The sequence below is a fragment of the Rattus norvegicus genome, chromosome 10 (genome assembly GCF_036323735.1).
Source record: "Rattus norvegicus strain BN/NHsdMcwi chromosome 10, GRCr8, whole genome shotgun sequence".
Classification (NCBI taxonomy): domain Eukaryota; kingdom Metazoa; phylum Chordata; class Mammalia; order Rodentia; family Muridae; genus Rattus; species Rattus norvegicus.
Window position 1 is genome coordinate 60,710,363 of NC_086028.1, and position 14,200 is coordinate 60,724,562.

Here is a 14,200-nt window from a genome sequence, read left to right on the forward strand (position 1 = left end):
TGTAAGTAGTATATGGGGCCAATGGTAGAGATCTTACCTAGCATATGTAAAAGCCTGGGCTTAGTCTCCAGCACCATCACCCCCAACCCCACCATCCCTCACACATGTATAGACATGATGTGAAGAATAAACAAGAATGTTCAAGTTACATGCAACTACTATACCATATTATATAGGGATTTAAGCACTGGCAAATTGTGTGTGTATGCGTGTGTGTGTGTGTGTGTATTCACACAAACATCTATTATTTGGGCTGGGTTGTGGTTTTTTGAGTGTATTTTTTTAGGTTTATTTTGCATATGTCTGTGCATCACATGAGTGTCTCGTGCCTACAGACATTAGCAAAGGGCATTAGATCCCCTGGAACTGGAGTTACAGATAATTGTATGTACTGGGAACTGAACCCAGGTCCTCTGCAAGAGCAATAACTGCTCTTAACTGTTGGTCAATCTTTCTAGTCTCTTGGTTTGTTGGTTAGTTGGTTGGTTTTTTGGTTTGTTGTGTTTGTTTTTGTTTTTTGGGGCCAAGTTTTTCTATGTAAACCTGTTGCAGAACTTGCTGTGTAAAACAGGCTGAATTTGAACCCATAGTAATCCTGCCTCTGCCTCTCTAGTACTTAAACTATAGGTATGTGTCACCATATCCAACTTTGGTGTTTAAGATAAGGTTTTGCTATGTAGTCCTTGCTGGTCTGGTATTTGTCATATAGCCCAGGCTGACCTCAAACTCATGGCCATCCTCCTCCTTCAGCCTCAAACACTGGGATTACTAGTGTGTACCACATGGCTGACTTGTCATTTTCCTTTACAGCTTCTGAATTATATGTCTTGATTATAATCTATTCTACATCAAGATTATAAAAGTGTATTTTCTTCTAATGTTTTATACTTTCTTTTTTTTTTCTTTTCTTTTTTTCAGAGTTGGGGACCAAACCCAGGGCCTTGTGCTTGCTAGGCAAGCGCTCTACCACTGAGCTAAATCCCCAACCCCATTTTATACTTTCAACTCTTAAATCCATCTGAAAATTTTCTAGCTCATTGACATATAACTAGTAGATAAAAATTATGTGTACCTAAGGTGTTGTCTTAGTCAGTGTTCTACTGCTGCAATGAGACACCATGAACCAAGGCAACCCTTATACAAGAAAACATGTATCTAATGGCTTGCTTACAGTCTTAGAGACTTTAGTCCATTATCATCGTGGCAGGGAGTGTGGTGGCATGAAGGCAATGGTGCTGGAGAAGGAGCTGAGAACTTTACATCCTGATCTACACGTAGGGGAGGGAGGAGGGAGGGGGATTCTGGGCCTGGTGTGAGCTTTTGAAACCTCAGAGCCTACTCTCAGTGACACACCTCCTCCAACAAGGCTATATCTCCTAATCCTTCTCAAACAGTTCCATTCCCTGGTGACTAAGCAATGAAGTCCATTCTCCTTCAGACCACAATGTGATATTACAATATGCATATACATCTGAAATTAATGCCATATATAATGGATCAGTTTTTGTCAACATGACACATACCTAGACATAAAGGAAAGGTAATCTGAATTGAGGAATTGCCTTCAATGGATTAGCTGCGGACATGCCTGTGGGAGCGTTTTCTTGATCCATTGCTGTAGGAGGGCGTCTTCTACTGTGGGCAGCCCTACACCTAGGCAGGCGATCATGAGAAGAATGGTAGCTGTATACGCCTGGGAACAAGGCTCCAGCAGCCTTCTTCCAGTTCCTGCCTCCAGATCCAGCTTAATGAGCTCCAATCCCGACTTTACTCAGTGATACACATTTATCAACCCTTTCCTGCCCGGGTTGCTGCTATCACTGTTTTACCATAGCAGCAGAGAGCAAACTAGGATGGTATTTACCTTTTTTTTTTTTTTTTTTTTTTTTGAGGAAGACAGTTTTGTACAGCATTTATTGAATGACCCATCTTTTCCCCAGTGCTTCAAGATGCCGATCTTACTGACGTTACTGCTTACTTTTTAAATTTGTTTACAGAGTCTGCGTGCCAAAACAAAGATCTAATTACTATGACTTCATTCATTTTATAACTCTTTGAGTTTCAGCTTAACAAAAACCCAGCTCAAATTTGAAATTTGTAACTATGAAACTAAAATTTTCAAAAGCAGATATATATTTTCAGGCTAGCTTGTACATCGAGGCTTGGACATGCCGTCAGACTCCATATTTATTCAACAACCAACAGACTTTGCATTTGGTAATACTGCACCCATACTTAGCCCAGGATATACTCATAGATTACTAGCCCTAGAGAAGAAGACCTTCTTTCTGGAGAATTTCATTGAAACGTTCTGGGAAGTCCTTATTTTATTTTTCAAAAAAGGGTCTCACCATGTAGCCCTTGCTGTCTGGGAACTCACTTTGTAGATCAGGCTGGCCTTGAACACATGAAAGTCTTCCTGCTTCTGCCTCCTGAGTATTTGGAGTAAAGGTGTTGGCCACTATGCCCAGCCTTGGGAATAGATTGGCCTAACCTTGATCTCTCACGTTTCACTTTGGTCAAAGATGCTCAGTTTCATTTTTGATGGCCCAAACTTCATATGTTCTAGAGGTCAACCCTGTTTCTTCTCAAGGAACAGTGTCCCCACTGAGATTTACTAGTAGAAGGAAAGGAGCACTCAAAAAGCAGGGAGCCCTCCCATACAAGTGTGATTTCTTAGCTAATAATGAAGCCGGGATGCACACAGCACAGCCATTATGGTTTTCAGAGCCTTTGTCATGCCATGGACATTTGCCCATGTGAACTTTAGAACTGGCTTGTTGTGTTTCATAAAAAGTGTTGTTGGGTCCTTGATTGGGATTGTGTTAAATTTATAGATTCATTTAGGGAGAGCTGACAACTTTACAATATTAAGTGTTTTCATCCGCAGCAAAGGTTTTCTTGCCACTTACTTGGGCTTTCTTTTATGTCCTTAAGTAAAGGTTTATAGTTTTCTTTATATCAGTCTTGCACATTTCCTGTTAGATTTATTTTTACTTGTAAGGTTTCCTTGGTTGGTATTGTGTATAAACATTTTCTCCCAATTACATACCATAATTGATGGTTAGGAGTATAAATAAAAGGTAGAATTTTTTTAAATTGCTATATGAATGACTGTTTCACCATTCTTCAACATCATTTCATTTTTATGGCACTCTACTTGGCATGTTTAGGTTAAATGATGATATCTGTACAGAGTATTCCTCTGATCCAGTAGTTGCACATCTTACTTTTTAACTTTCATAATGTAGACACACATCTACACTGTGTTGAGTACTAATACACATTTAAGTATTTACCATAGACTTATAGTATGCAGCGTGCTTCAGTTCAAGGAAGTTGCCCTATGTTCCTAACACTAACATTTTTCATCACAAATATACATTGACCTTTATCAAATTTTAAAAGATATTTTGAGAGAAATGATCATCTTTCTTAATCTTTTAGTGTAAGATTTTCTATAATGATAGTTATAAATAATATTAACCTACATATCTCTTCTATTCTCCTTGTTGACTCTTAGAATCAGAGTGTGATCGTCTCAGAATGAACCAGGAGCTTCTTCTCTGTCTCTCTGCTCTTGTCACTTATATAAAGTAAGGATGCTGTGTATATCTGCCAGCTAGGCCTTACGTACAAAGGGTGCCCATCACGACTTTCCAAAACAGTTCTTGCCACATTCGAACTGTAATATTGTTATCCAAGAGAATATCTTCACTCCCAGTGATGGCTAAAAATATCTAAAGGTAAACACTGGTGATTGCTGTATTTGTTGTTGCTGCTGCTGCTGCTCCTCTTTCTTTTCTATTCTTTTTTTGAGGCATGATTTTACTATGTAGCCCTAGCTAGCCTGTAACTTACTATGTAAATCAGGCTAGCCTCTGTCTCCTGAGTGCTGGTATTAAAGGTGCATACCACCACATCCAGCTACATTTTCTTTGAGATGATTAGGAAAACATAAACATAAATATAGATGAATGCTAGTTACAAAATTGTCACTTCCAGTCAAACTTTGTACCTAGTCTAAGGCCAAAGTAAGGATTTCCCACTTTGCAAGCTGGCTCCATTAGGAGGCTTTTCTTCTCTTGGTCTCACTAAATAGGAGGGAGAGAGAGTGGAGGGAAGGAGGAGAGAAAGGGGTTGGGAAGTGGGAGGTAGTTTGAATGAGAATACGCAGTAGGCTCATATATTTAAATATTTGGTCCCCAGTTGGTAGAACCGTTTAGAAAGATTAGGAAGTTTGTCTTAGGAGCTTTGAGGTTTCACAATTTCATGCCAAATCCAGTCTCTCAAAGAGAGTGAGAGAGGGGGATCTGTCTCTCTCTGCCTGCAACATGTAGAGTTCTCAGCTACTACGCTAGTGCCAAGCCTGTGTGCTTCCCACCACGATGTTCAGGAGTTAACTGTAAGCAAGCCTCCAGTCAAATGCTTTCTTTTATACTTAACCTTGGTCATGGTATCTCTTCGCAACAATAGTAACCTGTAGTGGTTCCAATATGCTTGGACCAGGGAATGGCACTTTTAGGAAGTGTGGCCTTGTTGGAGTGGGTGTTTCACTGTGGGGGTGTGCAGTAAGACCCTTGTCCTAACCACATGAGGTGGCCTTCAGATGGAGATGTAGAACTCTCAGCTCCTCCTGCTCCATGTCTGCCTGGATATTGCCCTGTTCCCACCTTGATGACAACAGACTGAACCTCTGAACCTGTAAGTCATCCCCAATTAAATGTTGTCCTTATAAGAGTTGCTTTGGGGGTTGGGGATTTAGCTCAGTGGTAGAGCGCTTGCCTAGCAAGCACAAGGCCCTTGGTTCGGTCCCCAGCTCCGAAAAAAAGAAAAGAAAGGAAAAAAAAAAAAAAGAGTTGCTTTGGTCATGGTATATGTTCACAGCAGTAAAACCTCAACATAACCCTAAGACAATGAATGAGGAAGGGTGTTGTATGGCATCCTTATCTCTAAAAGCTCACCTAGCATAGAAAACTCATGAAAGCTAGAAACCTAGAGTTCACTGCACAACCTACAGGTAGCTCAACAGGAAGGGGAGTGTCCCTTGGAGCCAGCCCAGTGGGTCTGAGCCTCTTCTGTGCAGCTAGGCAGCTGAACTGACCTGACAGTGTCTCTCTCCAATCCTTACAGCTTCTATATGCATAAGGAAGGAGGCACCTGGTGCCTCCAGTCAGTTTCACACACTTACTAGAGCTGCTGCGTCGTGTACTTCCTGTGTTTAGCAAGCTTCTCTGTAGGATAGACTATTTCACCTCTATGCAACATCCTGTGTTTCAGGAGCTTTCCACCAAGGTAGACGTTTTCCTCTGAAGAAATTGCTACACATCAGAGGTTAAGACTCGAGGAAGGGCTGGAGAGATGGCTCAGTGGTTAAGAGCACAGAGGTCCTGAGTTCAATTCCCAGCAACCACATGGTGGCTCACAACCATCTGTAATGGGATCTGATACCCTCTTCTGGTGTGTCTGAAGACAGCTACAGTGTACTCACATACATGAAATAAATAAATAAATAAATAAATAAATAAATAAATAAATAAATCTATCTTAAAAAGGGGGGCGGCTGGAGAGATGGCTCAGCGGTTAAGAGGTTAAGAGCACCGACTGCTCTTCCAGAGGTCCTGAGTTCAATTCCCAGCAACCACATGGTGGCTCACAACCATCTGTAAAGAGATCCGATGCCCTCTTCTGGTGTGTCTGAAGACAGCTACAGTGTACTTATATATAATAAATGAATAAATCTTTAAAAAAAAAAAGACTTGAGGAAGGAGAAATTTAGCTCTTTGTATACTAGTTACAAGCCATATGGAAAAGGATGAAATTAGACTTTTATACAATATACAAAATTAAGTGAAACAAACATTACAAACTTAAAGAGCTAAAACTATAAATCTCTTAAAAGAAACTTCGTGACTGGGTTTGGCAGTGATTACTGGATGTGTCAATAGTATAGCCATTAAAAGAAAAAATAAACTCGGCTTTATCCAGATTAAACTGTTGAGAATCAAAAGAGTATCAAAAGAATAAAAACACAGCCCCAAGTGGAAGCCCAAAAAGGGAAGCAAATACTTTTTAATCATTTCATCAGAGTATTAATATCCAGAGTTAATGAAGAACTCCTACAACGCAACAACAATTTTAAACTCCAATTCAAACAAGCAAATAACTTGAATCAACATCTCCAAAGACGATGATACACAAACAGCCAATAAACATATGAAATTATGCCTTTCAACATTAATGATCAGGGAAATGCAAATCAACACTGAGATAAGATACCACTTCATGGTCGTTAGACAGCTGTTACTCAAAAACAAAAACAGAAATGGTGGTGAAGATGTGTAGAAGTGGGAACCCTTCTCATAGCCAGTGGGAATGTAAAATGATACAACCATTGTGGAAAATTGCTTGAAAGTTAGAGAATTATTGTATGATTCAGTAATCCCACTTCTGGGTTTATACCCCAAAGAACCAAAAGCAGGATGTGAGCAGATACTTGCACACCAGTGTTAATAGCAGCATTATCCACAGTAGTCAGAAGCGGAAAACACATTGTCTTAGTCAGTGTTTTATTACTATGAAGAGACCATGGCCACGGCAACTCTTATAAAGGGAAGCATTTAATTGGCTCTGGGTTACAGTTTCAGAGGGTTAGTTCATTGTCATCATTGAGGGGAGCATGGTGGCATGCAGTGTCAGAGCAGCCTCCCACTGGAGAACAAGCTGAGGTAGAACAGAGTAGAATGAAGGCTATAAAGACTGATGATCCCTGGCCTTATAATCTTACTACTTGTGCATTAATAAGCACTGGCTTCTTATTTCTCTAGTTCAAGGACCTTTTGCTGGCCAGGCAAGACGCCTAGAGTTCGTTAACTCTTTGTGAACTAGAGAGAGAGAAAAGAAAAAGAAGAAAGGGGGAATTCAAGCACATACCTAGACATATGCACACACCCATTCTGACCAGAACCCAACCACTTGTCTCATCAACTCCACGTGTTCATGCATACTTTATACATACACATATACCCCTACATGTATGTAAGTATGTATGTATGTATGTATGTATGTATGTATGTATAGATACACACACATATATACACATGCACACACACATATATATATGTATGTATGTGGATATACACACACCCACGTATATTGGTGGGTGGATGAGGCAGAGGCCCAGATGCCACCATCTTATTTCTTTTCTCTCAGCCATTTTATACCTGTATAAACAAAAGTTCTTTAGAAAATTACCTCATAGATAAAATGTTATACAAAAGGAGAGTTACAGAAGGATGTTGATAGTTAGGTTCAAAGTTGTGTTACATTTTATAAGCTCATTATAAGCTCAAAACAACAGTTTCACATGGCCTCTGTACAGTCTGATCTAGGCCTAGAATGTTTTAAGCCTCTGAGACTTACTGCTGAATAAGCTCACCTTTTCTAGTTCTTCCTGAATTCTGTTGGCTAGTTTAACCCAGCTGTTGTTGCTCAAACTCCTCTCCAAGATGACTGATTCAGCTTGACTTCTCTCAGTTTCTGACTAAAATGCTCTGCTTAGCCTGCTACCAATGCTGGCAATCTGTCCTACTCTTCTGGCTCTTTCCCATTCTCTGGCTCGTTCTGTCTTCACCTTCCTATCTCTGCAACCTGTCTCTGTACAGATGCCTCAATAAAACCTCCTCTCTCTCCCTCCTCTCTCCCTCTGCAATGCTCCCTCTTATGCTGCCTCTCTTTCCTCTCTGCTCGTGTGAGAGTTGGGCACACTATTCTGTCAGATATTTCTCTGACTCGTCACTTTATCTGCCTCTTAATTAGACATCACTTTCAAACATGGATGCTTCCTTTTGCAAACTAACTTTACCTTCATTGTTTGGGATTAAAAGTATGTATTAAGGGCATGTCTGAATTCCAGCCAGATCACATAGACTTAGAAGGTCTTTGGATGTGATCAGAGCAGCCTTGTTGCTGGAACCTCAAAGTGACACACTTCCTCCAACAAGGCCACTCCTACTCCAATAAGGCCACACCTTCTAATCCCTCTCAAGTAGTGCTGCTCCATGACTAAACATTCAACTATATGAGCCTATAGTGTCTATTTTTATTTAAACTACTATACATAAATGTATACAAATACATGAATGAATAATGAAATATTATTCAGTCATTTTTTAAATACTGAAATTCTGTGATGTGCTGGTGTATATTAAAACTTGAAAATTTTTTATCAAGTGAAATAAACCAACCTTAAAACAGACAGATATGCTCTATTCAGCAAGGCTTGGTTCTGGAAACCTGAAAAACAGACATGTGTAGAGAAAAGCTGTTAGGGTACTCTGTGTTCTCACTGATGGACAGGTATCTACTATGCCACAGCCTGGAAACTCCGTTCATTTATTGTGTACAGCATAAGTGGGCAGGTTAGCTAGTCTTGGTGGGCAGTCTTTGTAGAGGAGCAGTATGGGGTTACAGTCATCCCAGAGGAGAGAGCTGTGGTTTCTAGTTTTTAGACATACTATCAGCATCCTCACAGGACCAGAGAAAGGCTTTGCAAATCCCCATAGGTCTGAAGTACAGACGTGTCAACAGAACATGTTCATTCAGGACTTCATCCACTCCCCCACAGTATTTTATGATCCCTTTATATAAGGAACCTGTAAGAGGGACAGCAGAATGGCTCTGTAGGCAAAGGCACTTGCCATGCAAGTCTAACAACCTGAGCTTAATCCCTAGAACCCACAGTGGGAGCAGAGAACCAACTCCTAAAACCTGTCCCCTGACATCCACATGCGTGCCATGGCATATATTACATGCTTATACATGCATACATGCATGCACAAAATAAATAAACTTAAAAAAAAAAGAAGAAGAAGACAGCAGTGATAGCCAGAGGTGGTGGTGCAGGCCTTTAATTCCAGCACTGAGGAGGCAGAGGCAGGCAGATCATTGAGTTCAAGACCAGCCTGGTCTACAGAGTAAGTTCTAAGACAATACAGAGCAACCTTGCCTCAAAAGAACAAAACGAAACAAAAGACATCAGTGATGGTTACACAATATGATAAATGTGCATAATTATGTACTTAAGTGTTGATTAATATGTATCATATAATAAAAGCTTGCCTGTTCTGTGTTAATAGTAAGAATTATTTCTACTGTGTGTGTGTGTGTGTGTGTGTGTGTGTGTGTGTGTGTGTGTGTGTGTGTGGTGTATGAGATTCATACAGGTGTGTATGCCTGTGTGCGCATGTAACATGGAGGCTAGTGGAGGGTGTCAGGTTCTCTACCTGTTTTTTTCTGTTTTAATAATGATTTAGCCTGGCAATGGTAGTTTATGCTTTAATTTCAGGACTTGGGAAACAGAGGCAGGTAGATCTCTGATTTCAAGGAGAGCCTTGTCTACAGAGTAAGTTACAGGACAGCCAGGGCTACACAGAGAAACCCTGTTTTAAAACACCCCCCAATAATAATTTTATAAATTTAATTATAAAATACCTTGGAAATAATATAAACATCATACACTAAATTTAACCAGACCCAAAGTCTATACAACTCAGTAAACTTCTATACAATTACACTAGGCTCTCAGGACTGAAGCTGTGGAGTTCACATTAAACTTTATACTTCCGGGGCCGGAGAGATGGCTCAGCGGTGAAGAGCACTGACTGCTCTTCCAGAGGTCCTGAGTTCAAATCCCAGCAACCACATGGTGGCTCACAAACGTCTGCAACTCAAGTTCCTGGGAATCTGACACCCTCAAACACACCAGTGCACATAAAATAAAAATAAATAAATTATTTTAAAGATGTATACTGTTATGCTCACTTCAGCTACACACATATTAAAATATACACTCTCAGCCACAGTGATAGGGAGTGATATTTGTTCTGATACTCAGGAGGCAGAGGCAGGAAGGTCTCTCTGACTTTTAAGCCATCCTGTTCTACATAATGAGACTCAAAACAGCCAGAGCTACATAGAGAAGCCCTGTTGCAAACAAAGCAAAACAAAACAAAATTTATACTTTTATTATCAAATTTATTTTATGTACTTATCTACCACCACCACAAAAAAAAAATGCATGCCAGAGTTGGAATATACCCTCTGTGACACATATCAAAGAAACACATTCTGTTCCTTTGAGGAAAGGTATCATCTTGAACATGGAGCTGCTTCCTCCCCATCCCCTACCCAGTATGGAGACTGGCTCCAGTGACCCCTACTGTCTTTGCTCTGACTCTTTGCTGGAGCTAAGGCACGGGCAGGACCATACCTACTGCTGGTGCTCATATTGGCATAGGGTGAGGAGATGGGGTGTGTGTGTGTGTGTGTGTGTGTGTGTGTGTGTGTGTGTGCATATGTGTGCATGCATGCGTGCGTTCGTGTGTGTAAAGGTACTTGCTGTCAAACCTGATGATATAAATTCAGTTCCTGGGACCCACATGTTACTAAGAGGAAACTGACCCTGAAAGTTGTCTTTTGCCCTCTGCATATGCACTGTGGCATACACATGACCTATAGAAGCAAATCTTTAAAGAGGGCAAGTTGTAGTTTTAATTGTGATTCCTTCTCTGGCTGAAGTTACTTAAGAGAAGCTTTACTTTTTCTTGTCATTTTTGGGGGGTGAGGGGGTTTGTTTGGTGGGGTTTTTTTTGGGTTTTTTTTTTTTTTGTTTTGCTTTTTTGTTTTTTGAGACTGTCTCACTGTGTGTATTTAGCTGGCCTGAATTTTTTTTTAAAAATTTATTTATTTTGTGGATTTGAGTACACTGTAGCCATCTTCAGACATACCAAAAGAAGGCATCAGATCTCATTACAGATGGTTGTGAGCCACCATGTGGTTGTTGGGATTTGAACTCAGGACCTCTGGAAGAGCAGTCAGTGTTCATTAGCTGCTGAGCTCTCTCTCCAGCCCCTGGCCTGAAATTCTTATATAAACCAGACTGGCCTCAGAGTCACAGAAATCTACCTGCCTCTGCCTCTGCCTCCTGAGTGTTGGAATTAAAGGTGTATACCACCACACCTAGTATCTTGTCTCTTTTGTTCTTACTTTTATTATTCATATTCTACTTTGTGGTATTGTGGTAAAAAAATATGATGAAGTTTATATAATATAATTTCTCCTGATTTGAAAATATAATATTTGATATGATAAATATACGTAGTTTTTATTTATATGTAAAATTATAAGTAAAACATTTATGGGACTGAAGAGAGTCAGTGGCTAAGAGGCTTTGCTGCTTTTCTTTCTTTTGGGGGTGGGGTAGAGATAGTTTGAGGCAGGTTATCTCTGTGTAGTCCTGGTTGTCATAGATTTGCTTTTGTAGACTATGCTGGCCTTGAACTCAAAAAAGTCTTTCTGCTTCTGCTTTCCAAGTACTGGGACTAAAGGCGTGTGTCACCACTGCCACCCAGCTTTTGCTGCTCTTACTTCCCAGCACCCTGTAACTCCAGCTCCAGGAAATCCAACATCCTCTTCTAATCTCTGTGGAAACTTATACACACATGCACATACGTGCACATAAAAAAATAAAAAATAGGGCTGGAGAGGTGGCTCAGCAATTAAAAGCACTGACTGCTCTTCTAGAGGTCCTGAGTTCAAATCCCAACAACCACATGGTGGCTTACAACCATCTGTAATGACATCTGATGCCTTCTTCTAGTGTGTCTGAAGACAGCTACAGTGTGCTTATAATAAATAAATAGGGGTTGGGGATTTAGCTCAGTGGTAGAGCACTTGCCTAGGAAGCTCAAGGCCCTGGGTTCGGTCCCCAGCTCCGAAAAAAAGAACCAATAAATAAATAAATAAATAAATAAATAAATAAATAAATAAATAAATCTTTAAAATAAATAAACAAATCTTTATAAATAAATAAATAAATAGCCTTTTACCAGCATTTAGGAGGTTGAGGAAGGAGGCTTGTAGGTTTGAAGCCTGCATGTGTTAGATGCAAAGACACGTTGAGAAGAAAATTGAAGCTGGGAGTAGTAGCACATGCCTTTTAAGTTGCCAACAATCCCTGGGTGCATCACAGAGGACGACAAGTTGTAAAGTGGACATGAAGAGGTGTTAGCCCTTATGCAGTCTGCAAGGACATTACACAGGAAGTCCTATGCTGTGTTTGCAAGTAAACCTAAAATTATTTCAAGCTAAAAAGGTTGTATTGCACTTCATTTTTAAATTTATTTTTATTTTATGTATATGATTGTTTTGCCTACATGTACGTATGCTCACTGTGTGCATGCCTGGTGCCTATGGAAGCCAGGGGAGTGATACTGGATCCCTTGGAACTAGAGGTATGGCTGGTGGAAGCTTCTGTTTTGGTGTTGGGAGCTGAAACACAGAGCTATCTCTCCAGCCCTCATATATTATCTATCCACTTACTGTGAGACAAGATATCGCTGTGTTTCCTTGACTGTTATGGAATTTACTATGTAGACCAGAGTGACCTCAAACACACAGAGATTCCCCTGCTTCTGCCTCCCACATTCTGTGGTTAAAGGCATGCACCACCACACTCAGCAAGTTTTTTTTTTAATTATTTGATTTTTTTGTGGTTATGTGTGTACACATTGATGTAGAAATCAGAAGACGGGGTTGGGGATTTAGCTCAGTGGTAGAGCGCTTGCTAGGCCCTGGGTTCGGTCCCCAGCTCCGGAAAAAAAAAAAAAAAAAAAAAAAAAGAAATCAGAAGACATCTTGTAGGAGTTCTCCTACCATCATGTGGATGCCATTCAAGTTCAGGTTGCAAATTTGGTAACAGATGCCTTTGTAAGTTGAGCCACTAGTCCCCCCCCCCCTACATACTTTTAATATCCTTTGTGTAGTGTGGGTGGTGTGTGTGTGTGTGTGTGTGTGTGTGTGTGTGTGTGTGTGTGTTATGTGCCCATGTGTTTGGAGAATAAAAGCTTACTGTCTTGCTCAGGCTAACGTCCAACTGATGGTAATCCTACTGTTTCAGTCTCTTGATGGCTGGGATGGTGTAGGTCTGAACCATGCCCAATCCTCACTTTTTCTGCAGTTTATTTTTATGTTTTTAATTGTGTATATGTTTCTGTATGTGGAGATGCGCACATAAGTGCAGATACTCACAGAAGTCAGAGATGTAAGATGCCCTTGGAGCTAAAGCTGCAGATGGCTGTGAGCCATCTGATGTGAACACCAAGTGAACTCGGTCCTCTGGGCCACCTTGCTAGCCTACAACTAGAATTCCAGTGTATGCAGTTAACTGCTCAGCCACCCCCTCAGCTCTCCTCAGTATTTTCAACATAGTGTAAACTGGAGAGCACTCCTTGGTGCAAAGATTCTGTGTAATTTATCATTGTTGGACTGTGTGGTCCAAGTGATGATTCATTGACCACGGAGTATGAGATAGAGTCAGACATTAGCACTCTCTGCTCTGAGTGGGTCTCCCTGTCCCTGTGTCTCTGAGATCAGGGAGGATTCCCCTATTGGATCACGTAGTGCATAGAGCCCTGTGTGCACTACGCTCTCAGCCACTTGTTGCCATTTCAAGTACAGAGACTCCAGAGTCTTCCTTGGACTAACAGGTTTCTCTGTTTTGTTTCCCTCTTTCTTCACAAAGACCTGAGGACGAGATGTTCTTGAAGCAACTTTCTAGTAGTTGCTCCGTGGAAAAGGACTCTGGTGCTCCCCTTTTCTACAGAGAAGAAGGAAACAAAAGGTTCCAAGAGAAGGAGTATATGGGTGCTGCAGTGCTGTACTCTAAGGTAACCCGCGTCCCACCAGCAGGTGGATGAGACAGAAGGTGGAGTCAGAGTGCAGCTCATAGAGTGCAGCTCATAGAGTGCAGCTCATAGCCAACCGATTGCTTTGCTTGGCTGGTTGGTTGGGTGGTTTGCTTTTTTGTTTCTTCTTGTTAGTAGGTCGTATTGGACTTGGGGAAAATACAGTAGAATTCTATTGTTGATTATATTCGCAAACAAAAGATAAGTTTATATGTCCTGAATTTCGGCAAGATTCTTCCCATATTCCTTCAAACCCATAGTAGCAACAAGCTTATTGGCCCTTTGCCAGGGATTCTCACTGAATTGCACACCACTTGTCTGAAGAACTGATGAAAATTTTAGCTTGATAGTTCTAATTTAGTGAATAGCTAGATTTTTAGCTAGCCACCTTGCTAGCTTACAGCTAGAATGACTTTGGCTGAGCATGGTGGCACTTGCCTTTAGTTCCAGCACTC

General features: G+C 40.8%; 1 protein-coding gene across 3 annotated transcripts in view; it reads left to right on the top strand.

Annotated features, from left to right (window-relative positions):
- Smyd4 (SET and MYND domain containing 4) overlaps positions 1-14,200 on the top strand; it is a 46,318-nt gene that overhangs the window by 11,987 nt on the left and 20,131 nt on the right. For all 3 annotated transcript variants that reach the window (XR_005489742.1, XM_063268677.1, NM_001105810.1), the window contains one exon: positions 13,583-13,727. Coding sequence is in view for 2 of the 3 variants with exons in the window: in XM_063268677.1 (XP_063124747.1) it covers positions 13,583-13,727 (145 nt within the window). In the remaining variant the exon portion in view is untranslated. The remainder of the gene's footprint in view (positions 1-13,582; positions 13,728-14,200) is intronic.